The sequence below is a fragment of the Tachypleus tridentatus genome, chromosome 10, assembly GCF_004210375.1.
Source record: "Tachypleus tridentatus isolate NWPU-2018 chromosome 10, ASM421037v1, whole genome shotgun sequence".
NCBI classification, from domain to species: Eukaryota; Metazoa; Arthropoda; class Merostomata; order Xiphosura; family Limulidae; genus Tachypleus; species Tachypleus tridentatus.
Window position 1 is genome coordinate 153,311,765 of NC_134834.1, and position 27,733 is coordinate 153,339,497.

The following is a 27,733-nucleotide window of genomic DNA, read 5'->3' on the forward strand; positions in this document are numbered from 1 at the left end:
AATAACTGAGTTCCAAAATCAACCATGGCATTTGTGAAATTATCTGTAATAAGATTATTGTAAACTTGTATACAGTGATTTGACATCTCATTTAGAAAGCAGTTTTCAAATTTCTTTTGCACTTATTTCCATAAAGATAACATGAAACTGGAAACATAACACAAAGATAACAACAATTTGATTCTTCATGGTTGTCCTTTTCCTCAAAAAAAGAGTAAAAAGCATAGCTTGGGATTCTAAAATTAGGCCATGATACTTACCTTATGCTCTAATGAACCACTGAAATTTACCATTTAACAACTTTTCTGACAATGCATATGAAAATGTAGCATATCTTCTTATAATATTGGCAAGTGAAGTGTTTAATGTTTTAATATTTACAATAACCATAAACAGACATACAAACACACACACAAAGTTTATTTTAGTATTTCTTGTTATAACAAGATAGTACAATTGATTATAGAGTACTTATTTTCCTTGCTACTTTTATTATAATTTGTATAATTTAATCCATTCAAACACCTCATATGTAATGTACATTTTTGATGACAATGTGAAATGGCATGCTCTACATTTTTTAACAGTTAATTATACTGAAGAGTTAAATGAAAGTTTCATCTCCTGATGAAGGATATTTTTTAATTATAATATAAAACAAACTGTTAAGCTTAAGGATTACAAGTTTTAAAACATCCAAATTTTAAAGATAAATTTAGATATAGAGACCTTTAAAGCTATGGAAGACTATGCAGCTGTTTAAAACTGTACTGTTATGAGTTTAGGCAAAACTGTACCGAATTGCAGATTACTGAAATATAAAATACATACAAAATAAGGTAGAAAGGAACAAACTTTATTCAAACTTTTATCAGAATGAATATTTTCTCCATTAGCTTTACATTTGTGCTATATTTTATGTTGATAGCATTTTTGAGGTTTAATGATATTCTCTCAACATGAAATTCAAACCCAAATTGCTGATTACTGAAATACAAACTACATATTTACATACTTACAAAATAAGGTGGAAAGGAACAAACTTTATTCAAACTTTTATCAGAATGAATATTTTCTCCATTAGCTTTACATTTGTGCTATATTTTATGTTGATAGCATTTTTGAGGTTTAATGATATTCTCTCAACATGAAATTCAAACCCAAATTGCAGATTACTGAAATACAAATTAAATATTAACAGAATAAGGTGGAAAGAAACAAGCTTTATTCAAACTTTTATCAGAGTAAATATTTCCTCAATATTTGTGATGTACTTTATGTCAATGGTATTTTTGAGGTTTAATGATATTCTCTCAAAGTCTAAATAAATCTTATGCATCTATATGTTTAATGATTGTCTGATGGCTCATTCAAAGATAATTTCCTCTAACCTTTCAAGAAATACTAAAATAAATTCAACAAGACATATTCCTAATAAAAATATAATAACTTTATGCATGTAAGTTGGATAAATTTCACAATGAAACAAGAGGTCTGAAACCCTCAAACCTTAAAATTAAATGTTACAGTATGTGTTACTGTTAGTGTTATGCATGACTTATGTTACAGATGGTCTGACATTTCATACCAAGGTTAAACGTTTCAGATATTTTGTTTTATTACAACGACTTAGCCAACTCAGATGTGCAAGTTTACATTTATCAGGAATCTGCTTTGTTGAATTTAATTTAGTATTTCTTGAAAAACTTATGATAATTCATTTTACAATGGACATAACACTTATCTAAATAGAGATGTGTAGGACTGATAATGATATACTTATCTGACACTACTAGTAGTACAGCTTAATGGAGAGACGATACATATGATCCTAAACCAATACCAGCTGTTGCAATATTATGAAGAGCTACAGTCATGCACAACAGTTTACCAATTGACTTAAGTAAATGTAAACCAACAAAAGTAGGTAATCTTCTTCGCGAATAACTGACTGCAACCTCTAACCCTTTCAATAGCATAGTCCAAACAAAAACTGTAAATTATTAAATATTATTGAAAATATTACTCATTATTAGTTTACATTTGATACTTGAATTATTATGTCATTAGTCTTACTTACACCTCTTTCTATCCTGTGATGGTAACAGAAACAAAATTACTGTAAACATAAAATACCTATTTCTTGTTGGTAAACACGACGCTAACGTCACGCCTTATTTGTCATTTTAACCATTCAACGTTAAAGACAATTTTTTCCCTGTAGGGCGTAATGTTAAAACATAAATACAAATAACGTCTTTAACGCAACCGATATCATAATAAAATATAACCCGGTCTGTGAAGCAGTGTATCTTTCCTATGTCTGCAGAGAAAAACCATTATATCGAGAGTATTTATTTTAAATTTAATTAATTTAAGCCATCTAACAGAAATATTAAAAAGAAAATCAAACAGTGTATTTTCATCCCTCTATTGATAAAAAGGCATATAACACTTACTCAGTTTCCGTTAGAAAATAGAAAAAATTAAGAAAAAAATTTCTTAATGTATTTCCCTTACTGGAAACAGCGATAAGTTTTCAGATTTATAATACTAAAACGATGGTTTCGATTCCCCTTGATGGACAGAGCAGACATCTCCATGTGAGTTTGTTATAAGAAAAACATACACACTTCATGCAGCAGAACAAATTTTATACTTGGTATGTTGAAGGTGCTGAAAACCGATGAAAGAAAGAAAGGATTTTACTACCAGATATCTTACCTTGTATATTATATTTTATCGACGTTTCGAGAAACTTGCGTATTCTCTCTTTCTTTTTCTTTTTTTTTCAGTCAGAGATATAATTAGTATTTAATGTCAATTTTAGTGACAAGTGTGTGTCTTCAGGCATATGAGTTTCAGGTCTCAATCACCTGCTTCTTACTTTGCTCCATAGATGCCGCTGTTCGATCAAATTTTGATTTCATTATTCCTTACATTGTTGTTTGCTTGCGGAGCAATCTTTTATGTACCGCTAAAATACAGATATACCTTATTAAACAGGGGTAGAAAACAGACTACACATAATCCCTCAACCAGAAACGCGCCAGAGTTTTACGAAGTTGTCTATGACCTCCTGCATAAATTCTATAAAACACTTACTTGTCAGAGAATAAACACCAATAGTTTGTTTTTTTATAATATCGCGCAAAGCTACACGAGGGCTATCTGCGCTAGCCGTCCCTAACTTAGCAGTGTAAGACTAGAGGGAAGGCAGCTAGTTATCACCACCCACCGCCAACTTTTGGGCTACTCTTTTACCAACGAATAGTGGGATTGACCATCACATTATAACGCTTCCACGGCTGAAAGGGTGAGCATGTTTGTTGCGACGGGGATTCGAACTTGCAACCCTCAGATTACAAGTCGAATGCCCTTAAACCACTTGATCGTGCCGGGTCAATAGACAGTTTTCCTAATGGAAAGGGATTACTTTATTTTCTGACTGATTTTTTTCAAGATCTAATCCACGCATTTTGTTGTTCTTTTATTTTACAACTGCTTAGTGTTGGTTCTTGTTTTCTGATATAGTGCATTATTTACTTTCGTTGTTTCCTGATTTTTAAAGTTGTTTTCCCCTTAACCACTCTGTATTTTCTGGTACCTAGTACGTCCAATTTTATTGTGTTTTCTTCAGTGGTGAATATGTTTATTTTTTCTCAATGTGGTAACGACCTTATGTTATTTTAAACATTGTCTCAAGTGTCTGCCTGTCTCTTTTACGTATATTTCGATACCAGTGTATGGTAGTTTCTAAATATGGTTTAGGTTGTTCATATTTCTTTTGGTTACTATGCTGCTGTAACATTTTCATTTAGCACTGATTTTTTTTCCTGTGAGTGAGAAGATAGGTAAGTTAAATAATGGGAAATTCATCAAGATATTTACTACGGGTTATATTTGTACCCATTCACTGATTGAGTTCGCGGGAAATAAAGAGAGACCAAATACAAGTGCAAAATCACAATAAAGAACCTTTATATATAAAAAAACACAAATCAGTTAATATATATTGTAGAGGCAACAGACTCTGCCCATCACGAGTATCGAAACCCCATTTCTAGCGTTGTAAGTTCGCAGACGTATCACTGTGCCACTGAGGAAGGAGGGACAGTTATTGTTATATTTTTGCTGTTATTTAGTAAATTCAGTTTGCTTAGAATAAAATTAAAGTTTTATTCTATTTAACATCTGATATTAAAAAAATAATAGCGAAAACCATTATTAATTATGACACTGTGTCAGGCATACAACAAATGGTCAGATTGTGTTGGTCGGCTTAGAACAAAAGATCGCTTTGATTTAAATATGTGAGTTTTTTTACACTAAATATTATATCATGATTCAAAACATTGCTGTTAGATACTAAATAGAAATTTAAAATCATTGACAATGGTCAGTTTTGACTTATCTTACACAACTGTCTTTGCTAACATCAAATATTTCCGAGTCATACACAGATCTAACCATCGTTATTTTAACGACCATCCTAGGACTTTAACAAAATAGTGTTTACTTTGTCAAGTAATCAAGATAAAATATATACTTTGATACATTATTGTCATTTGTCTAGTAGTTTATTTTACTACAGTTAAAAATAATAAATGAATAGCTTACCATTTATTCATACAAATTGTATTAAAAGTTCACAAAACATTGAAACTATTTCATAAATGCAATCTCGACCTCACAAAACATAGAAACTAATTTATAGACCCATATGGTCTCGAGCTTGTATGAAAGATAACCATACGGTCACACATGACAATTAATGGTGATGTTTACTGTAAATATAAAATGTAAGAAACATATCATTAGCAGAGGCAATATGTTATAACTTTCGCTTTTCACATAATGTGATGATCTTGGAAATGACCTTTTTTTATATATTTATACAAAATCGTTTTATTTGGAAGAAGAATATCCTTCATCTTCATCATCTGTAATATATTTTGCCTAATTTGGATAGTTCCTAGGTTTCAGTAATATAGTAGCTGTCGAATATCCAAATGTTCAATCATATTATTGTGTGAATAACATAAATCTCCATAAACGAAAGAAATAGAATACTGACCAAAATTATTTGTTCAGAGATGATGAACACATCACTAATCATTTACAAAATATTATCCACAAAATATGCTCTCGTAACCCATGTTACTACTTATTTCTGTTTATTATTTTACACACACACATATCGAGAACAAATGACCTATCTAAGAAGAAATTAAAGGGTGACCATTGTTGTGTCCTCATTTCGTAGAAACGGTTGAGAATGTCTCGTTTAAATATCTTAATAAATGATGTAAAGTTAATAACTGATATTGTGTATTGACCAATAAGATGATTGATAAAAACAAGTATTGAGTTAGTTTCTACAAAATGGAGAGACAAACCAGAAATTCTGTTTCATAAACTTCATGTTTCGCGGGTTCGAATCCTGGTCACACCAAACATGCTCGCCCTTTCAGCCGTGGGAGCGTAATAATGTTAGTAAAAGAGTAGCCCAAGAGTTGACCGTGGGTGGTGATGACTAGCTGCTTTCCCTCTAGTCTTGCGCTGCTAAATTAGGGACGGCTAGCGCAGATAGCCCTCGTGTAGCTTTGCGCAAAATTCAAAAACAACAACAATCTTAGGATAAACCCACCATGTTTACAATCCAAACAAATTGTTCAGTTAATATAAAATTATTACGTAGTAAGTTGTTTTGTTGCATAAAGTCAAATTATAAAAAAATGTTACTGCACAATAAAATTTTATTGTAAAATGTAGTATAAAGTCAAAATTTTAAATATTGTATGATATTGTCCTATTTAGGGCAATTTAAACATACAGACATGTATTGTGTTCATGTTAAAATGTATATAATTGTGATCATGGTACATTAAATATTGTTTATGGCATTTATTATATCACTGAAAATTTTTAACCACGTGGTTGAGTAACATATAGTATTTTTAGGACAAGAAATTTAATTGACCGATGAAATAGTGTTAAGCAAGCTTTTTATGACAAATTAATTATAAATGATTTAATTTTGTTTGTTTTTGAATTTCGCACAAAGCTACTCGAGGGCTATCTGTGCTAGCCGTCCCTAATTTAGCAGTGTAAGACTAGAGGGAAGGCAGCTAGTCATCATCACCCACCGCCAACTCTTGGGCTACTCTTTTACCAACGAATAGTGGGATTAACCGAACATTATAACGCCCCCACGGCTGGGAGGGCGGGCATGTTTGGCACGACAGGGATGCGAACCCGCGACCCTCAGATTACGAGTCGCATGCCTTAACACGCTTGGCCATGCTGAGCCAAATGATTTAATGAAATAGTTATAATCGGTCTAATGATTTAATTATAACTGATTTAATGAGCTAATGTTAAGCATCTTTTTCGTGACAATTAAATTAATTAATTATCGACATTATGAGATATGTATTGTATGAAGCATGACAGCCTGAAAACATATTCTTTACTTTGTGGTGCAATTAGTAATCATCTATTATGGCCACCTGTCATGGAGGCCTAGTACGCTACTAACAATGCGTCCTCTGGCAGTAGTCCTTGGAACTACGTCGTATTCATCTTTGGTAACATCACTCCTCTCCTTGGGCGTGATAATGTGAATCTTAATACTGTCAGAAGATACCACCTGACCTATCACTGAAGGACACTGCTGTCTGCATTCTTACTCAAAGGGCAGCATCACAGTCGTGTCACCCATGTGACTTCAACAGAATGACAAGAAACAAAGACAGCTAGGATAATATCAATTTAATGACTTACTTGATCATGCACTGTGTGAAAACTGCATATAATTAGAAATAAATGACAAGTTTAGAATAGCACTATGTTTAAACAAGAACCTAGAGATGTATATACCACATTATCACAATTTATAAAGTTGTTAAAGATTTTTTTTCACATTCCCCAATTTATTTGTAAAACCACTAGAAGTTACTTGTTTCAGTTATATGCTCACCAATCTATTGTACGGAAAGTAACAGTTGTGTTAGATCTGGATGACTTAGTTTTCATCAGAGCTTCTGTAGCATCAGATGTAGTGTCTATTCATCAGTGGAGCTCTCACCATTTGCGTGATTTATCATCATGGCTGATACTTCGTTAAACTTCCTCTGGCAGAATTGTGTCCTGGGCTTGAACACTTTTCAAAAAACGGTTTGTGATCTATGACAATAATTTCCATATTTCATCACCTTGTGTCTGGCCATTCCCATGGTCTTTGAGTGCAAATATTATAAGCCATAACTCTCTTGTTTGTTATGTAAGTTATATATTACGATTTCAAATAACCAAAAATTTTATCGACAATATAATGTCGATATGCATCAAATTTATGATATTTCCTAACAAGATTAACACACAGTTTTCTTTCTTAACACAAATATATTTTAATATACAAGGGATAATATAATTTATAATAATGGTTATTACAAATAATGATTTATATACAAAAGTTTTATAAAATTACAATTAATATTGTCTTCTATCTTGTCTGGAACTGAATACTTTATCGGAAATTTTAACAAGATGATTCACGTAAATTTAGGTATACTAAACAATGCAAAAACCGTATTCAGAAACTTATCTGAAATCATTGGGCCTGAATATCAAATCAATCATTTAAAGCTGTAAGAGTATTGTGTATTATATAATAAATGAAAGTATGTATATCATCACATTGTACAAAACATATGTCAAATTAAAGTGCCTGTAAACACCTTGGTAATTTATTATTATCATGACAGAGACAAAATAATTGGAAAATAGGCCACAGATTGTCAAGCATTTCTAAGTCGATCATAATAGTTATGACTTACAGCTAAGATGGGATGTTAAACACATGAAGAATCAAGAAAAAACAAGGCATAGTTATGCCTTTCATACAAAAGTAAGCAATATCTTTTATTCCACATAAATGGAAGTTGTAAAACAGCTAGCGCTATTGAAACACTTCAATATATCGAAATTTTAAAGTGAACTAAACAAGAAAAAGACTTAAAATGAAAAATAATTAATACTTAGTTTAATGATAGAATTGCAGTTGTGTCAGTAGATCACGTCTAGGTCGGATTCCAAATATTTTCACTTAAAAGGTTTAATAAAAAAATAACTAAGAAAACTATTCAGGAAATGAATTAAATAAAAGATATTTAATATGTTCATAATAAAAAGAAAGGTTGTTGAAATGAACAGAAAATTTATATAACTGAATTTCAGGGTTTTAAGAATGTGATTTAAAGGCATATAAACTCCATAATCCTGTGGGGAGGCAGAGTAAGGAAAACAATATTAAATGATTTTCAACATTTTTAGCTATTTTCAATGATTTTTCGGATTTTTTTAATGAATTTGATTTGGCATATTTTTTTTGCACTATATAAGGCGAGTGTACCTCTGGACGGCTGGTATGGGTATTAACACTTTGACAAATAGAGCAGAAAACAACGTTTTGACCTCCTTAGGTCATCTTCAGGCTAACAAAGAGAGACTTTGGAACTGAATGTTGCTGGGCACCTGTCTTGGGGACAAGAGTATAAGTGGGTACGGAATTGTAGGGGACGTTGCAATTAGAGTTAGGTTATTAATTACTTTAGGTATAAAAGTGTTCTTTTATATTGGTTTAATTTTGGTTTCGGTTATTGTATAAGTAAGGCTTCTTTAATTTTGCGTTTGTTTATATTTATTTCTTTACTTAGTATCTGGGTTTTTTCTACGGTTATGTTGTGTTTATTTTATTTGCACTGTTCATAAACGTGTGAAGATATTTTTGTGTTATTTGAATCCCTTTTTCCATTAAAAGTCATGGGAGTAGTTGCATTGTATTTTATAAATAATGCTGGTGTTGTGGTTATCAGTGTAATTTTTACATAGTGTAAACTTTAGTTTTGTACTTGGATTTTGAATAAATTTGAGGTTTACTGAAATGTTGTGTTTTGTTGTAAAATTTTTCCAAATGTTGATTATTTTTTCGCTGATGTTGGGAACAAACGGTGAGCAGCATTGTAAGGTTTTGTAGTTTGTTATATCTTGGGATTAATTATTGTTCGTTTGTTGTTAATTCTGATGTTTATCTAGGCGTGTGCGTATAATTGTTTCAACATTCTTTTGAGGAAATTTGTTGAGGTTGTTGAAGGGTTGTGTTATTTTGTTGATTTAATCGTTAATTATATCAGGTGAGCATAGACTGTGGCTGTGTTAATTTGGTTTCTTAATATTTTGTGTATTTATTTTGTTACAAATGCTGAGTTCCAGGGAATGTATAATCTGGTATGGGTGATTTTTCTGTGGATTTCTATTTTGAATTGTGTATCGGTTCTTGTGATCTTGAGGTTGAGCAATGCTATTGGTTTAGTTTTTCTGTTCACAAGTGAACTTAATGTTGGGGTGTATAGAGTTAACGTGACTGAAAAAACTAAGTGTGTGTTCTATAGATGTGAATCCAGTAACTGAGTCATCAACATACCTGTTCCAGTATAGTGAAGGAGGGGGGTGTAAGGCTGAATTGATCGCATTAGATTCAATTAGTGCCATAAAAATGGTAGCTAGAACTGGTGACACCAGATTCCTCATAATTAGAGCATTTACGTATAGGTAGTTTACGTCATTGAATATAAAGTTAGTTTTGGTGAGGTCGAGTATTGCATGCCATTCTATCAGAGAGCAACATGTGTGCCGATTTCAGGCAATAGTGGAAGGAGCAGAATCAACGATTTGAAATATCACGCACCATAGACGATTACGTCAGAAAGTGACACCAAAAGGCGCTTGCAAGGGCTGCACAGCTGCCTGCCATTACCCTTGAAGATGGAAGTTATCTATAGGCAAAGAAAGCATTGCTGAAAGATGTCATGTGACATCATAATACGAGTGTTACTCAACAGCAAGCATATTGCTACACCACAAAGTAGCACCAGAGGATGTATTCAAATGATAGTGATCAATGCAGATAGTTTACAAGTAAAAAGTCAAAGTAGATCAATATGATATTAACTTTAGAATAACAATTAAGGTTCTAAAGGTGATAATTTAATTTAATTTCCGTAATTTTGCATTTACAACTAAGAACGAAAATGCATTAAATGAATTTTATTGTTTAATAATGCTGAGTTAAATAATTGTAATTGATAATTATTACGCTATTTACCTATATGTATACATATATAGTATGCTCTAACTAAAAACATGCCGAAACAAAAATATCTGCACCAATTGAAAGGATTCTCAAAGTACAGGCTATAATGTGAGATATAAAATGTACCTTAGGTTTTGAAGGTGACAGTTGAAGTCGGACCCACATTGCGGTGGGGATACACCCTCTATAAGTCTTAATATCTGTCCGCCAGTCTAACATAAAGAAATAAAATAATATTTATCGAAATTAAGAGAGTAAGTCGTGGGTGCTCAAGCCCACAACGTCCTACATTTATGAAGACAGTTGTGGGAAGATGACTGCTCTCCAATGTAAAGAAGAAGAAGAAAAAATAAGAAATAAAATGAAAAAAACATTAAAAATAAGGAATTACCGTTTCGAGGTAATTAAGTTAAATAAACTTACCTCCTGAAGTTAGCATTCCAGCCTCCATTATGGTCTTAAAGCGCTGTTAATACTAAAGAGTTAAGTAAAATATAACAAAATTAAAAGGAAATACAGCAGTGGTAGTTCTTAGTCTAGAGTACTCTATTAAAAAAAAAATCTTTATTCAACCTGAAACGTTTCTGGAAAAAATTTCATTGGCTGAATTATTATTAGTATTCGAGAGAGGTCGTTATGAGTTCCGAAGCACGTGTTTCTTGTAAGTGAGCAAGCGTAGAGAACTAGTGAGGTAGACTTTGACCATGATGGTGATTGTTTTGTTGAATGCACGTAGAGAATTAAGGTACATTGGTGAGCTGTCATCAAGTATTTGTAACAGCGATAACGAAAGTATTTTAATCATTGTACTTTGTGCTCCACGCGACAATTTTAGCAACCACGTAAGTTTTACGTCGTCAAGTAACAAGAGAGTTAAAAAATAACAACAGGATTTAACTTTGTAATGAGTGCTAATTTCCATGTAAAAAACTGTTAAAGGAAAATTATTTAGAAAATGTTCCTTGTTCAAACAAATAATTAAATTTCAAGAGAAAATTAACGAAATTTATAAATAATCGTGTTTCAAGGCAGATAATGGCTATATAACGACGTTGCTTTGTGCAAGTGGCTCTTGTGAAGTGGAAATACAGTAGAAAATTATTGATCTAACGTAAAAGAATAAATACAATGTAGTTGAAGGACCCGTCGAACAGTTTAATGTGACACAGAACGTTACGATGATGATACATATAAGAATTGCATAACGAGGCCAGTATGAAAAGTGAGTGTCATTGAAATGGCCCAACGGCGAAGAGGTTGTTGTCGGTTCTTGCATTTGGGAGAGGACAACGCTAGGTTTCTATTGCTGGCTGTTATCATGGTGATATATATGTTGTTTGGGGCCACAGCATTTCACTGGCTGGAAAGCGACCACAAGAAACTAAGTCGACAACGTTACGAAAGATCAGTTGAACAGTTCTGGATAAAGTATAACAATACTGTTAGCGTAAGTGATGTGGAACACTTGTTATACAGTTTCGGAAACGCTTCGGCAGCGGGTCTTCTCCATAAACGACGGCAATGGGACCTCTCTGGAGCCTTTTATTTCGTGGGCACTGTTGTGTCCACAATAGGTTAGTTGTGGTGTTCAATTAGTTACGATATTAGTGTAGAATACAGGGTCGTAGGAGTTCTTTTTTGCAATGGGGTCTATCAAAATATTCCTAATTCACAATATTATAACATATTTCAGTCATGTTGTCAATGCATTATTAATTATACTCATAATACCATGCTTAAATAAAAGATAATACATGTAGGTTATACTTCACCTATTAACAAAAACAACGTTTTTAAAGTTTATGTATATACGATTATTTAAAAATGATAGCATTATCTTGATGCCACCAAAACAAACAAATAATATGACACTGTATTTTTACTCTTTCTTACAAAAATAATAGTGAACCAAAATATTTTGTGTGGCACATGTCTCCAGCTCCTACATCCCTGGAATATAATATTACATTCGAACAGTGTGATATAAGTTACTAACTAAAGTAATGAGTAATTTCTGCCGTCACATAACGTTTCATTTCTTCGGTGTTATTCTCTTAGGGTATCAATATTAAGACGTGAATGTTTTCGTTTAAATTTGCGTATTTAGCACTGAAACAGTTTTTAGAGGGCAATACTTGCATTTCTTTAAATTTTTAATTTCATTACAAAATTAATAATTTAAGAAATAATTTCGTGGAAAATTGAAGATATACTTTTTAATATTTAATAAAAAAAAACGTTCGTGTGACTGTTTTTACTCATAGAACCATAAGGTAAATGAAGTGTTTTGAGTTAAACGTAATATTTTAGATCAAATACATTTCTTCTAAAGAATGTTTGTATTTCACCGACACACATTTTTATAGAAATATTTATATTCTTGCTATACCGTGTGCTTTTATATATAGTTGTATAATTCTATAGTCCAAATTGTGTCAATAAGAAGTACAACCTGGAGTGTTTTGTTCATTTAGCCTAGGGCCTGGCATGGCCTAGCGCGTTAAGGCGTGCGCTTGGTAATCTGAGGGTCGCGGGTTCGCGCCTGACTCGCGCCAAACATGCTCGCCCTCTCAGCCGTTGGGGCGTTATAATGTGACGGTCAATCCCACTATTCGTTGGTAAAAGAGTAGCCCAAGAGATGGCGGTGGGTGGTGATGACTAGCTGCCTTCCCTCTAGTCTTACACTGCTAAATTAGGGACGGCTAGCACAGATAGCCCTCGAGTAGCTTTGTGCGAAATTCCAAACATCATTTAGCCTAAGTAAAGTAACGGTAAACAAAGCTGAGGCATCGAGTTTTATAACAGGTTTAATGAAAACTTTTATATATATATAATATAATTATTGTGTGGCAACCTGATGTGTCAATGATTGTACTTTTCCTGAGTTCAGTTTCAACCAAATATATCTGAGTTGGATGACGAGAGCTACCATCACACTATCACTGGTTTACCAAAATCTATAAAATTTCCAGATTTGTTACAAAGAATTTTTCGCTATAGTACAATAAGATTTGTGAAACAGGTTTAAATTTTAAAAGTGGCTATCTACTAGTACGTCTCCGGTGGACCAGCGATATGCTAGTGCTAGTCTGTTTCTATTAAGACGCAAGTTTGATTTTACTATATGAAAATACAGGATTTGATTATTTCATTTTATTATTAAAATCCGGATGAAATTAAGAGTATTATTAAAATACTCGTTTTGTTTATATTTTCGTTTTTGTTAAAAACAACTTGTAGTTATGCTCTGTGAAAATAAAATACTAATATCTTATGTAATGACTGAAATGCAGGTTTTAACAATTCTACATTGATATTGCAATTCAAGTTATTCAGTGTATTATATTAAAATATACAGGTTTGAACTATATTATAGTATTATCAAATAATACAAGTTTTAACTATTTTATGTTATTATTACGATACCTGTTTTTACCTATCTATTTTCAGGAACAGGTTTTGAATTTATCATTTTATTAAACTACGAGCCTTCATTATTCTATATTATTTTTAAACGAACTTTTGTACGATTATATGTCGTACAATTATCAAAACGTAGGTTCTACCTGTATCTTATGTTATGTAATATAACTTATTTCGCGTAAGACGGGCAGGCCGGGAAGGCTAGTCGTCGTAGTTTCAACTGATTCTGTCAGTCCACACTTTATTTAGATCAATTCAGGAATGCAAGAGTAAGTGGAGCACACAAGCACTAACTGGTGTAATGTGCAGTTAAAGTAAGGAATCGGAATCTGACTAAATTTCACACTATAAAGCATTTTTAATATGCTTTCAGAATGTTCTATGATACAATCAATTTGAATATTTGAATATTTTGATTATACTAACAAAACTCTTTTAGTACAACTAGTAAACCGTTATTCAATAATACTTTCCATAACATAATTAATTCATTACACCATATCAACTTAACGATATTCTAATTAATGAATAATGGCAATAAGTTACTTACAGAGCGTGTAGGCGCGAAACATTTGGTAGTCTCATCGTCAAAGTGGTCATAACTCTTCCTTCAACTTCAGAGGTTCGGATGGCGATAGCCGCAACTGCTTCTTTCTATCGACTTGAAAATTCACTCAAAACACGAGAAGAGCTAACTATGAGCTCGTGAAGAACTAACTTTTGAGCTTCAAACACGAGTTTTACACAAACTCTTTCTGGTATTCTTGCGATTTTCTAAATAACGTACACAACTTCCCAGAAGTAGATCTGGCACTTATTGGTTATTTTTCTTTGATCGTTTCGCAGTTCTCAAAAACATAAAAAAAACACCTGCTCATTGGTTGCAGATAAAGTCTGTAAATTGGCAACCTTCTTACTTGTATCCATACACACACTTTTGAAATGGATACTACAACAAAGTTCCGACTTACTTCCTTTCTTAGCAGTTTTGTGCATGATAATGTAAACATGCAAAGCGTCTTTGGTTTAAACACATTTTTAATTTTAAATGATGACGTAAATACTAAACTTACTTGTTAGTAATACGTTTTGATTATTTTTGGAGTTTGATATTTGATTTAAAACTTTGTTTACCAATGAAAAGAGGAATAAGAATTAGTGGATGTTTCGAGCCATGTGAGATTTTTTGTATAGATTCTGTTTTATTTGTTAAAAATTATTATGTGGCAGTGTGAAAGAACTAAAAGGGATAACCATTACTTTGTAATATGTTATGATTTTTTTTTTTAAATTTCTGATGAAGACGAAAGTAGTCAGAACAGGTAATGTAAGGTATGCTTAGAAGGTTTAGAACAAGGTTATTTTGAAGGAGTCTGGTTTGAAATGTTTTCTTGCGGTAAATAGATGTGGCAGGAAGATTGTTTTATTTTGTATGCGTGGACTTTAAAAAGCTAAGTTATTGTTTTTTTCCATCTCACATGTAAAGATTGTTTATGGATATTGTAAACTTAGATATTCTATACTTCTTGGCGGGATCAGTGTTGTGAAAGAATAGAAAAGTATCATCAGTGTACCTTCTATATAATACTGGTGTGTGATAAAGAAGACAGTTATCCAGCCATTGACGGTTGTAATAACATTGACAAATATTTCCAAGGGTTAGACCTGGAAGTGATTCTTTCGCCATTCCATTTATCTGGTCTTAAAGATGGCCATTAAAAGTGCAGTGATTACCCTTTATGGCTAAGTTAAGAAGCTATTCGAATTTTTGTTGGTTAAAGTTAGATTGTTTGTTTTCCGAATTTTGCACAAAGCTACACGAGAGCTATCTGTGATAGCCGGCCATAATTTAGCAGTGTAAGACGAGAGGGAAGGCAACTAGTCATCACCACCCACCGCCAACTCTTGGGCTACTCTTTTACCAACGAATAGTGGGATTGCCCGTGACATTATAACGCCCCCACGGCTGAAAGGGTGAATATGTTTGGTGCGATGGGGATTCGAACCTACGACCTTCACATTACGAGTTAAACGCCTAAACCCACCTGGCCATGCCGGGCCGTTGAAGCTAAAGCACAGAGCATTGTTATTAGAGAATAATTCTTTAAAAATTATTTTAATTGTTTTCTCAGCTGAAATGTTAATGAATAAGGACTGAGTATTAAAGCTGGCCGTAACGAATTGGTCTGCATTAGGAAACTGAAATATCTCTTGAGCGACAAAAAGAACCTTTAACAGTAAATTCGTTCTTAGTGAGCTTAATAAATGTACGAGATATTTGGCAAGTTTGTAAGCATGGGAACTAAGAGAACCAGTTTTGGGTATTTTTTATGAGACGTACATAAGCCCAGGAAGGGTTTGTTTGTTTTGATTTTCTCGCAAAGCTACACGAGGGGTATCTGCGCCAGCCGTCCCTAACTTAGCAGTGTAAGACCAGAGGGAAGGCAGCTAGTCATCACCACCTACCGCAACCTCTTGAGCTACTCTTTTACCAACGAATAGTTGGACAAATGGAAGGGGCTACTGTTAAAATAAATAGTTTTTTTGCTTTTGTTTATAAAGAAAAGTTCTTTTAGATTTTGTCCAGTGGAACAACATATGATGTTACGGAATATTTTGCAATATTATAAAACACAAAAAAGAAGCGTTATTTGCTAAATTTGTGTATGAAATAAGTGACAATAAAGAAAATTGATTTTTTTTTATTACAGCGGATTTAATACTAAAGATGCGTTGAAGTCCTCTAAATTCATATAACGTGGTGAAGTTATAATCAAAGAAAATTTGGCCCAACTTCATGAAATATGGAAAAAAACATTTTCAAATTACTTCCAGTTTAATATAAAAGTTAATGTTAACCGTAATTTATTTTTTTAAAAATGATTGTGAAAACACAAAATGACTGAAAAAGTTCGAAAAGTGACACAACCTTAGGAGACAATATTGGAGTACCATAGTTCTACCAATGCAACTAATACATGAAGAGATTTAAAAGGCTTCTTTCTGCATGTCAACCCAGAAGCCGGAGAACTATAAGCACGTTAAACAAAGTGTAGTTAAAAAGAAGACCAATAACTAACAACATTGATAGTGCAGTAAACTTACGTATTCTGTGTAAATCTCAAAAAATGTAGAAATGGATTTTTTATATATTAAGTTCTAATATGAAAAGGGGATTAGGATACGTTAGCGTATCAACATTTACAATATATATCTGTATATAAGTAATGGTTATAGAGTCATTATCGTTATTCACCACAATGTGTAGGGGAAGAGGGCAAGTCGTGTAATCCAGCAACCATTCTATTACTGAAAATTCCATTTCGATGGAGGTTCTGATGGTTATTGTGGTTACATTTTATAGTAATCAATATCATTATTAAAAAGAGCGCAATAATATGAAGTTGCTGCTGACTTACAACACCAGAGATTGAATTTCGATACCGACAATTGACCCATCAAAATTAGCCCATGGTATAACTTTGTGCTTAAAAACAAACAAACAAAATCTGCATGGCAGCTTTTATAGATTAGGCACAGAAAATTATATCTACTCGGTATCCGAACTATAAACCTAGATTGGAAGAAAAAATCTCATTTATTTTATTTTTTTACTTATAATAAAAAACCGGAAAATTCATGTGAGGTTTGATGCATGTGTCTTTAGTGTCATCATTCAAGCTAGCTGCTAGATTGTAGTATATTTCACACAGCCTTCACCAACGTATTAGGCCTTCTTCGCATTCAATTTGCTTATCTTCATAGCAAGCCTAAACATACACTTAAATTCCTAGTTTCGGATATCTTGGAATATTTCTTGATCTGTGTCGGATTCCAGATCTTTACTTAAACTGGTTTTGGTGTGCTTGCTTAGGGCTCCTGTTTTGGTCTGTATCCACATCTGAGCGTGCGCGCGCGTATGTGTATGGGGTTCATTTAAGTGTTTGTTTGTTTGTTTTTGAATTTCGCACAAAGCTAGTCGAGGGCTATCTGTGCTAGCCAATTAAATGCGAAAAGCAGATGGTGTCGAAAATGCTCGATTTTGTCCAGTTGACATTCCATTTAATGAGCTGAAAATGAAAGCAAAAATTAAAGACATATGAAAATCAAACACACCATCTATTAGAGTAAAAAATTATCTACCAAATGACATGAAATATTTTGCGAAAGCGTTTTATTTATGAATATATTTTTTTTAACTTGAAAAAACGCTCACGAATTATTCCTCAACCCAATAACTTCCAGGAAAATCGGAAATACCACCTTCTTCATGAAAATTTGTTAATTCTGGTCAGACAGCTGACCAACTATTTCGATGTGTATGTTTCATGGAGTACTTGCATTTCAGACCTAAAAAACGATTCCTGATAATAAAAAAAGCTGAGAAACAAAATGCCTATGCCATCTATATTCAACATACTGCTAACAAGACTACATTATAAACACAAACATCACACCAAACGAGCTTAGACAGCAGACCATCAAACATAAAAACCAGAGGGTCAGTGTTTTATAGCACAAAGCAGCTAGGCTATCTGCGCAAAGACCAGAGGGAAGAAACGCACCAGATCAGAAAAAACTTTTGGTTTGGTTTGTTTTGAATTTCGCGCAAAGCTACACGAGGCCTATCTGCGCTAGCTGTCCCTAATTTAGCAGTGTAAGACGAGAGGGAAGGCAGCTAGTCATCACCACTCCCCACCAATTCTTGGGCTACTCTTTTACCAACAAATAGTGGGATTGACTGTAACTTATAACGCCCCCACGGCTGAAAGGGTGAGTACGTTTTGTGTGACGGGGATTCGAGCCCGCAACCTTCGGATTATAAACACTCGCAACATTAAACAATAATGTGTTGTCTGTCGGTCATTCAGTATGTGTTATTGTGACATCACATAAGGCCTACGAGTTTTTCCTCGCAATATATCAAAGACTCTTTAACCTCTAGCGTCAGTTTTACTAGAAAAGCTTCAACTACTATGAAGAACACTTCAAGCGTATCAAACTTGAAACATTTGTAAACATCACGAATGCACTACAATCCCAGAGGGAAGCTTTCTTTAAAGATGTCTTCCTTTTTATTTATTCTTATTATAACACAAAACTTTCTCATTTCATAGATCATTTTAGTTATCATTAAGCACAAAGCTACACAATGGGCTCTCTGCGTTTGCCACTCTGAATGTTAAAACTCATTTTTTAACGTTATAAGCTTTCAGAATTGCCGTTAAGCCATAAGGGAGCTCTATTAAACACAAGGTCAATTAAACATGTCTGAATCTCAGAGTTAAAAAATTTTTCTCTGTTTCACTGAGTTTCAGTATCATCAAGTAAATAGGTCACGACAAAATTTATTTTTTGGCAATGTTTTGCTGTTATATTTTTGACTGATCATAAAATTACTTTTTCATAATCATGAATTTTGGTCGTGCTTAATTTTTATTTTCTTGCTTAGTATTTCTAGGGAATAAATTAGAACGGAATAGTGTGAATCGGAGATCCACTTTTGAGGATTCAAGCAATCTGTGTTCCTAATCTTCTGATTAGTGGATCACAAGAAGGAATTTCAACTTTTTCAAAATTCCAGTTTAACGACTGAATGTGTTGAATGTATTGAAAGAAATGGCGAATTTCTATATGTTGTCAAATTATATCCGATGAGGAAAATAATGATGAGGCCTAAGACAAAATATTAACAGTTAGATCCGAGAAGTCTGGTTTGCTTTGCTGTTTATGTTGAACCAAAATAGAAATGAAAGGTCCCTTTTAACCAGCAGCTTTAGGAATAGCCAACTAATAACAAAATATATTTTTAAAGCCAAAGGTATCAGAACACCTCAGAAATGCACGAACTTCTTAAAGTGCAATGGCGGACGATATAAAATAATTTGCATACAGGTAGGATTAATGTATTTTACCACCCTATTGTTACAAATTATTTTGTATTACACCGACAGTAATTTTTCAGAGTTTGTGATCAAAAGTTTGTTTGTGAAATTAAGCCCACAAACTGCATTAAAGTGAACTTGAGCTGCAGAAAATATTATTAACACCTGTCTTATGCATAAGTAGAGTTAGGATCACTGAAACTGTCTTAGAATTTGGTTGAAGAAATCATACTAAACGTAACTACTACTGATGAAGATTTCATAGCGAGTTCTTTAAAGCAAAATATTAAGCAAAGATGAAGAAAATTACTTAAAGATTAATATGTCAATGAATATTAGCTTTATATAAATAAGGAATTTTAAATAACTAGTAATGCAATTGTAAACAGCTTTATTCGGAATGTGTTAAAAGATATTGTATTAAGACGAAAAATCATGTAAGTTTTATATCGATCTTAGTCAAATGAAAATCTTTGTCATTTTGTAGCGAAGCTAATAAAATTCTTCTCTGGACAGAATACAGAAGACGTTTTGAATGTACTTCAATAATAATTTTATTTAATTAATTGCGAGATATGTTCTCCTTGAATTCTCTGCTACCTTTTACAGTTTATTTTCGTATATAAACAACAATAACTGATATGCATCATTGGGTAAAATAACAGATAATATTTGACTTAGTATTGAAATGCGTTATCTTTATGCCTTGCTTCATTAATAGACTTAAATAACTCATTTTCATGATTTTCAACTTGGTAATTTTCTTACAAACAAAAAAAGAACAGCTTTTTCTGAAAACACCTCTGTTATCATATGGAGTTTTGTATTATTTCACTTTTTTATCACCGTCACCTCTATAATCATTATATTCTACTGAAGACAAAACACGATTATCAGTGAGTCATATCATCATCTTCACCATTGCCATTCACGATATTCTCTTTGTAATTTGGCCATAACCATCTTCTACCTTTTTCTTTGTTATTAGCACTCGCCAATACACATTTTGGCTGCTTTCCCCAGCATATCTGATTCAGTTTAGCAGAAATGAATAATTCATCACATTCGTAACCACAAAGAGAACATTCCAAGCCTTTTGAACATTTAGACATTTCACATCTGTCGGATAAAGGTTCCATTTTAAACTAGAATTAGTATTTTTTCGGTAGTTGTTAAAGCAGTTGTCAGCAATTTCTATCCATCGATTTGGAGCTGCCAATGGACTATTGAAGTGAAAATATTGTTAACTTAGGATAGCCTTGGCATTGTTTAAAACAAATAATTCAAACGACCGTATCCAATTACTTGTTTGTTTGTTTTTTATTTCACGCAAAGCTACACTACGGCTATCTGCGCTAGCCGTCCCTAATTTAGCAGTGTAATACTAGAGGGAAGACAGCTACTCATCACCACCCATAGTCAACTCTTGGGCTACTTTTTACCAACGAATAGTGGGATTGACCTTCACACTATAAAGTTCCTACAGCTGAAAGGGCGAGCATGTCTGGTGTGACCGGGATTCGAATCCACGACCCTCACATTATGAATCGAACGCCTTAACCCACCCATAGTATCCAATCGTAAAATACTTTATAATAGTGGTGTCATAAGTGTAATTTTTTAAACTAAACCTTGACCTGAAAATAATGGCGATGTGATCACGAAAAGAGACTGAAACACTAGTACAAATGAAGAAAAATAAAGAAAGAGACATTAAATAATAAAAACGAAATTAGATTTTATAGAGAAGCATAAAGAAGAATTTAACTAAAAAATAAACATGACTACAGACAAATTCTAACCCACTTAAGTGTAGTAGCCCACCCCTGTTTTGAAACTGTTTTTATTTTACACAGAAAAAGTATCTAGTACAATGCATATTATTGCAATGCATGCTCTTTTGGGCTGTTTAATGAAAATTATGCCAAGTTCAGTCCACATAACAATGACAAATTTATTTGTTTCTTCATTAATATTTGCTATACACCACACAGAATTTCAAGACCCGTAGTTCATAGGCCTAACTCATAACTACAAAACGTACAGAATTTGCTCACTAACTGATTTAATGAATAAACACAGAAACTTTCACTACAAACAATGTTCTGAATCACTCAATGAATATTCAGTAATTTATTATTATTTACTAACTGATTTACCATGTATATTATTCTTATCTATACCATACTTGGTGTTTACTTTCTATATCAATTTTCTAGATAATATGTTCGTCAGCTATCTAGCAAATATCTAAATTAAAATATTGAAATAAAGCGTACAACATAAAACTTCCTGGATTATAAATTGCCCTTAAATTCCTGATTTTTATATAAAACAATATACTAAATTCATCAAGGTTTTTTATGGTTTTCCAGGGGCTATGTATATAAATAGAATGGCCTCTTGCACTTACTGCTGACCTCTCATTGGAAAAGTTCCTCAAGGTATGTAGCAGAGCAAATTTACTCGCTCTTCTATCTGTGGTGGTACTTTAAAAATGGTTTCGGCCGCAGCTCCAGACTCTTTAGCAGGTTGACTTTTTGCTTGCGAGTTCTTCTCTGATATTACACATCTCTCCATTCTCCCACCAATGCAATTCTAAAGATTACCACAGTGTATTACCTTTGATTACTTGCCCTTCTGAAATCTATAAACTAAATAATCTCATTTATAGTTTTCGGTAAAAGTTATGGTTCTACCAAACATGCACTAAACTTTGGAGTTAATCGTTTTTTGATAGAAGAATTGTTCAGTCACATGTAGTTAGATGAAGCAATATCCTAAGCATTGAGGGGTTAAAAACGATAGTTTTTAGTTACATTTTTAGTTAGTTTTTAGTTTTAGTTACAATCATAGTTACACGAAGTGTAACCAAATGGCACATTTCTAAACAACCAATGACAACTTTAGTAACGTCGTACTCCTACATCCGTTGTCATGTGTCATGGCAGCTTAGAAATGTGTACAGTTCTTAGAATGATTGATTACTCAATAGTAATTACCTTATCTGCATAGCATATCTGTTTTTACAAAAAAAGAGAGAAACGGTTCTGAAAAGAACGGATTTTCCGTGATAACGTCTCTAAAATAATTTAACATACTCGTACAATCTTACTGTTTCCCTAGTTTAGATTTATGGATTAAACGTATTATTATGCTATTTCTCTACCTATATAACTATGATTATTATTATGTATAGCAGCAAATGAATTCTTGACAAAATATTTCATTTTACACATGTGGACAGTTACTATATATTTTACATTTACGTATTTCATGCGTTTTATGAAGGCTGATAACGCTTCTGCTGGCGGACGGTGTTACTATAAATGGATGCTGTTACCACAAGTACTGTGTGTCGAAGGTTGGTGTGATTAGACAGATGCTGTTGCTAAGATTCCACAGGCGAATGGTGTTTCTAGAAACAACTTGATCAATAGGATGACGAGCTCATCGCAAAATGTCTCAACATGGGATTACGTCATCAACACTGGGGTCCAGATTTAATTACGTCCTAAAAAGTAGAAGTGAAAACCATTATTTTAACGAAACAAGTATTATAACACTGTACATTTCGTTGTCAGTTTTTCACACATAATATATTAAGTTATCTATTATCTTGAAATTATTTTATCAAAAATAATGTACCATTTTTATAGGCATTGAAAGAGACAGTTGTCAATTGTGTTTTTAAGTATCGATTTAGTACATATTTAATGCACTGATTAGAGTTTTCACTTTTATATTCAAGTTGCATTTTTTTTTTTTTTTTGCATTTCCTTGATGTTCTATATATAAAACATATTGCTAATTCTTTGCTATAATCAGTATATTATAGAACTTTTATTCGCCCCGAGAAGGGTTTAAAGTAGCTGTTTAACACGTTCTATAAAGTGGCTAACATTGTGTGAGCTGAAATCATCTGCATTACACGTAGTATGAAAAGGTTAATATTTTGTTGGTTTAAAGCAGCTGTTTAACACGTAATATAAAGTGTCCAAAATTGTGCGTTAAAAATGGCTGAGAAACCCTAGTATAAAATGGTTGGCATTGTAAGGGGTTAAAGTATTTTTGTAATACGTAGTTTGAAGCGGATACAGCTTGTCACCAATGGGTATATATAACATTTTCACATTGACAAAAATAAGTGCGAGACTGCTTTAATTTATTGTCACTACGATCCTATGGTAAATACGTGTACTAGTTGTTAATGCATGCGTTCCTATAGAATAAAACGTAGTTTTATTATTTTGTTTTTTAAATTTGTTGTATTATCCATAAAACATTTGTCAATTATATTTAAATAAATATAAAAGTTGTAGCTTTGAATTATTTTGTACGCCCAAAAATGCTTGTAGGCAGTTTTTTTTTTTAATTTCGCGCAAAGCCACTCGAGGGCTATTTGCGCTAGCCGTCTCTAATTTAGCAGAGTAAGACTAGATGGAAGGCAGCTAGTTATCATCACCCACCGCCGTAGAGGTAACACTACATACATAAATGCTCTACAAATAATAAAAGATACGTCATTTATACAGATCTAATAAAGAACAACTGAGCAACTCTCTAAAAACACTTGGCAAAGAAGACTGTATAACACACTGAGCTCAGAAACTGACTTCAATGCACCAGTGGTAGAACTCTGTATGGGCGGAAGACTATCAAGTGCACTAGCAAACATATTTTTAATTCAACTGAAAAAAAAACAGCCATCTATATACTTTTATGTTGGATGATATATATCGATGATGTTACCTGTTATTTCAACTTTGACAAAGAAAAACACAAAAGAAAAATTCTCAACAGCATCAGCAATATACATCCTAACATTCATTTTACAACTGAAGACGAATAAAATTTCTCCATAAATTTTCTGAACGTTAACATCATAAGAGAACTAGCAGGATTTAGACTTAAAGTTAATAGAAAAATAAAAAATGAGAATAACATTGGAAATATAAACACATCACAAAACAGAAACTAAAAAATTTGAATTATGTAAATAGCATTTAATACATGTTCTGTAAATAATGTAAACGATGAACTGTAACTCAGTTCTGAAATCTTCGTTCAAAAATCAGCATCTGAAAAATGTTTTTTTATTTGAAATAATGGGCACATCTAAAAATTAAACGTCAAACACACACAAAATGTGTAAAGTTCAACTTTATTACCACCAGTAAATTCAGTAAAAATCTGGATTATGGAAACGATTCTTAAAGTAACACAACATCAACATAAATTACATAATCATACGAAAAACCAGGTATTAAAATCAACCACCTTATTATTAACAATTAAACTTACTGAAATTAAAAACAACGGAGTCATCTACAAAATCAACTACTACTCGTGTTAACACTTTTATACTGCAGAAACTGAAAGCAAAATAAACCTCAAACTTTAGGAACATCTTAAAGAAATAAAATTCATCATCAATGAAAACAACGTCAAAATCATCCTAAGAGAATCAAACATCAACAGAAGAAAAATAGCCGAACTGCTGATATTACCATCAAAGTGAACGCTAAATAAATACTTAGGAATGCTCTTTATCTACATCGGTTTTTATCCATTTCATTTTAATAAAAAAAGCTAATTTAACGGCACCTGTATACTTGTTGTCATTATTATGAATTTGTAACATCCTCCGAAATTCAACTGCTTTACTGAATGTAACTTCTACCCGATAATAATCCGTTACTATAAATCAAAACGTTGTGATCATTAAAATAAGAACTTGTCTACTGGAAAATTAGTTGATGCTCTAATTTTCAGTATATTACTCAAAAAACAATACATAACTGTTTGTCTTGTTGCAGTTTACGCAAAACTACTAGAATATTATAAACACTAAATTAGTTGATGCTCTAATTTTCAGTATATTACTCAAAAAACAATACATAACTGTTTGTCTTGTTGCAGTTTACGCAAAACTACTAGAATATTATAAACACTAAATTAGTTGATGCTCTAATTTTCAGTATATTACTCAAAAAACAATACATAACTGTTTGTCTTGTTGCAGTTTACGCAAAACTACTAGAATATTATAAACACTAACCGTACCTGGTTTAGAAGTAATAAACACAGCACAAGCAGTCCATAGTGTAGCTCTTCACTTAATAACAAACAAAAATTGTCCTTTAATCGTTGGAAAGTTGTATCAGATCCAAATCTGTCAGCTCACTTCATTCTTCTGATTTTCTTTGACTCTCAAAATATTTATTTTCCTTTCTTTCAGGTTTCGGGATGACCACACCTCAGACAGTTCCAGGAAAAATCATGGTTATTCTTTATGGGTTCCTAGGGTGTTCAGGAGTTTTTCTCTTTTTCAATCTCTTTCTAGAACGAAGTATTACCTTTCTGACTTTTGTCTTACGATCTATCCATGAGATAGATCTGCGACGCAAAGGTCAGTACTCTAAGCAAAGGTGCGACTCGCCAGCTTCTTTGGATGACCAGTTGAATATTTGGAAACCGTCTGTATATTGGGTGATTTTGTACTTGTTTCTCACAAGCATACTTTTGGCTGTTTGTGCCTCAACACTATATGCTCCAATGGAAGAGTGGAGCTACTTTGAAGCAATTTATTTTTGTTTTGTCGCCTTCGCCACAATAGGTTTTGGAGACTATGTAACCAGTCAACGTGCAACCTATCAGAATGTCGAGTTATACCGCCTGGTAAACTTCTTGTTCTTGGTGTGTGGGTCTTGTATCATGTACAGCTTCTTCAATGTTACCACTATAGTCATCAAACAGTTTCTTAGCCATATAATCAAAAAGTTAGACTGTAATTGCAAATGTAAGAAGAAAGCTAAAGGCAAAAGCCAACAGAACGTACAGTGTGGACGTAGGGATGCTATAACCCTTCACCAGATGAGACACTATAAGAAATCTGCATCTGTTCCAGAATGTAGTGACCTTGATTCTACGTACGACAGTGAGGGCGATCGGCGTAATTCAGATGAACTTATTTCCATGGAAGACTTTATGAAGTCCAACAAAGTATCACTAGCCGTGATGCAAAAACAGTTGCATGAATCAGCAATTAGAAGACAGGAAGTACTTCTGGCATATTTATGCGCTAGTGATAACGAAGATGAAATAAAACCTGAAACAGTTGGGCCTCTGACTATTGCCTCTAGAAAACTCAAAGGGGATATAACTTGACCCTCCTTATTCAACAGGATATTTTCGAAAGTTTATCTTTCAACAGACAAACAATCAGTGTAATCGAATATGTTTCTGAGAACTCATTAGCTAAATTCCAGTATTTGTTTCTTTTTTAATTTCGCGCAAAGTTACACGAGGGCCATCTGCGCTAGCCGTCCCTAAATTAGTAGTTTAAAACCAGAGGGAAGGCAACTAGTCATCACCACCCACCGCCAACTCTTGGGCTACTCTTTTACCAACGAATAGTGGAATTGATCGTTGCATATAACGCCCCCACGGCTGAAATGGCGAGCATGTTTGGTGCGACGGGGATTCGAAATTCAAAATTTCAGTATCAAACTATTTATATCAACTAAGTTCCAAGATCAAAGAAATGATTTCAGTTAAATTCCAGTAAAACAGAAATAATTTAATTCTAGCATCGCAGAGCTTATATCAGCTAAAGATTAGCACCACAATAGCATATCTACTAAACACCTATAAGCTGAATTTCAGTATCACAGAAATACATCAGCTAAATTCTATTGTCATACACTTCATTTCAGTTAAATTTCAATATAATAGAACTGATAAGCTAAGTTACAGAATTAAAGAAAGGATATTAACTAAATTCCAGAATCACAGAGACAATACGAACTAAATTCCAGTATGAAAGAAATCATGAAAGCTGAATTCCGATATCACAAAACTCAAATCAGCTACATTTTAGTATTATAGAACTTAATTACCAGAATTAAGGAAATTACAACATATAAACTTTATTTTGACATGTAGTGTTTCCATCAGCTTAATTATAGTGTCACAGAAAATGATAACAGTTTTTCTTCTATCACAGAGCTCGGATTGACTATAGACTGATGCCACAAAATGGATATTAGTCCATTACCATGATCATGTAATTCAAATCACCGGAAATGTTGTATTGTATAAATGATATCAGCTATTCTAATATCACAGAACTGTAATATCACTGTAATCACCTAAAAACCAGTATTACATGAGTGATATCAGCTAAATTCTTGTATCATGAAACTTGTATGAGCTGAAATATAGTATCACATAAATGATAATAAGCTTTTGTATCATAGAACTCATA

At 32.9% G+C, this 27,733-nt stretch overlaps 2 protein-coding genes across 10 annotated transcripts in view; one reads left to right on the forward strand and one right to left on the reverse strand.

Moving 5' to 3' along the window:
* The window catches only part of LOC143230659 (tectonic-1-like), a 33,102-nt gene extending 18,730 nt beyond the window's left edge, over positions 1-14,372 (reverse strand). For 3 of the 9 annotated variants that reach the window (XM_076464566.1, XM_076464560.1, XM_076464559.1), the window contains exon 1: positions 2,081-2,329. The gene's annotated coding sequence lies outside the window, so the exon portion shown is untranslated. Of the gene's footprint in view, positions 1-2,080; positions 2,330-6,982; positions 7,189-10,282; positions 10,369-14,129 lie in introns of those variants that run through there. The other 6 variants (XM_076464567.1, XM_076464563.1, XM_076464568.1 and 3 more) reach the window with 4 other exon arrangements.
* Positions 10,558-27,355, forward strand: LOC143230660 (potassium channel, subfamily K, member 13-like). The gene is made up of 2 exons (XM_076464569.1): positions 10,558-11,730; positions 25,706-27,355. The coding sequence occupies exons 1-2, from the start codon at positions 11,394-11,396 to the stop codon at positions 26,632-26,634; spliced, it is 1,266 nt and encodes a 421-aa protein (XP_076320684.1). The 5' UTR covers positions 10,558-11,393; the 3' UTR covers positions 26,635-27,355.
* The last annotated feature ends 378 nt before the right edge of the window (positions 27,356-27,733 follow it).

Coding starts and splice junctions, on each gene's coding strand:
- LOC143230660 (XM_076464569.1), top strand. CDS start 11,394: ATGGCCCAACGGCGAAGAGGTTGTTGTCGGTTCTTGCATTTGGGAGAG. Junction 11,731..25,705: donor CACTGTTGTGTCCACAATAG/GTTAGTTGTGGT, acceptor CCTTTCTTTCAG/GTTTCGGGATGACCACACCT.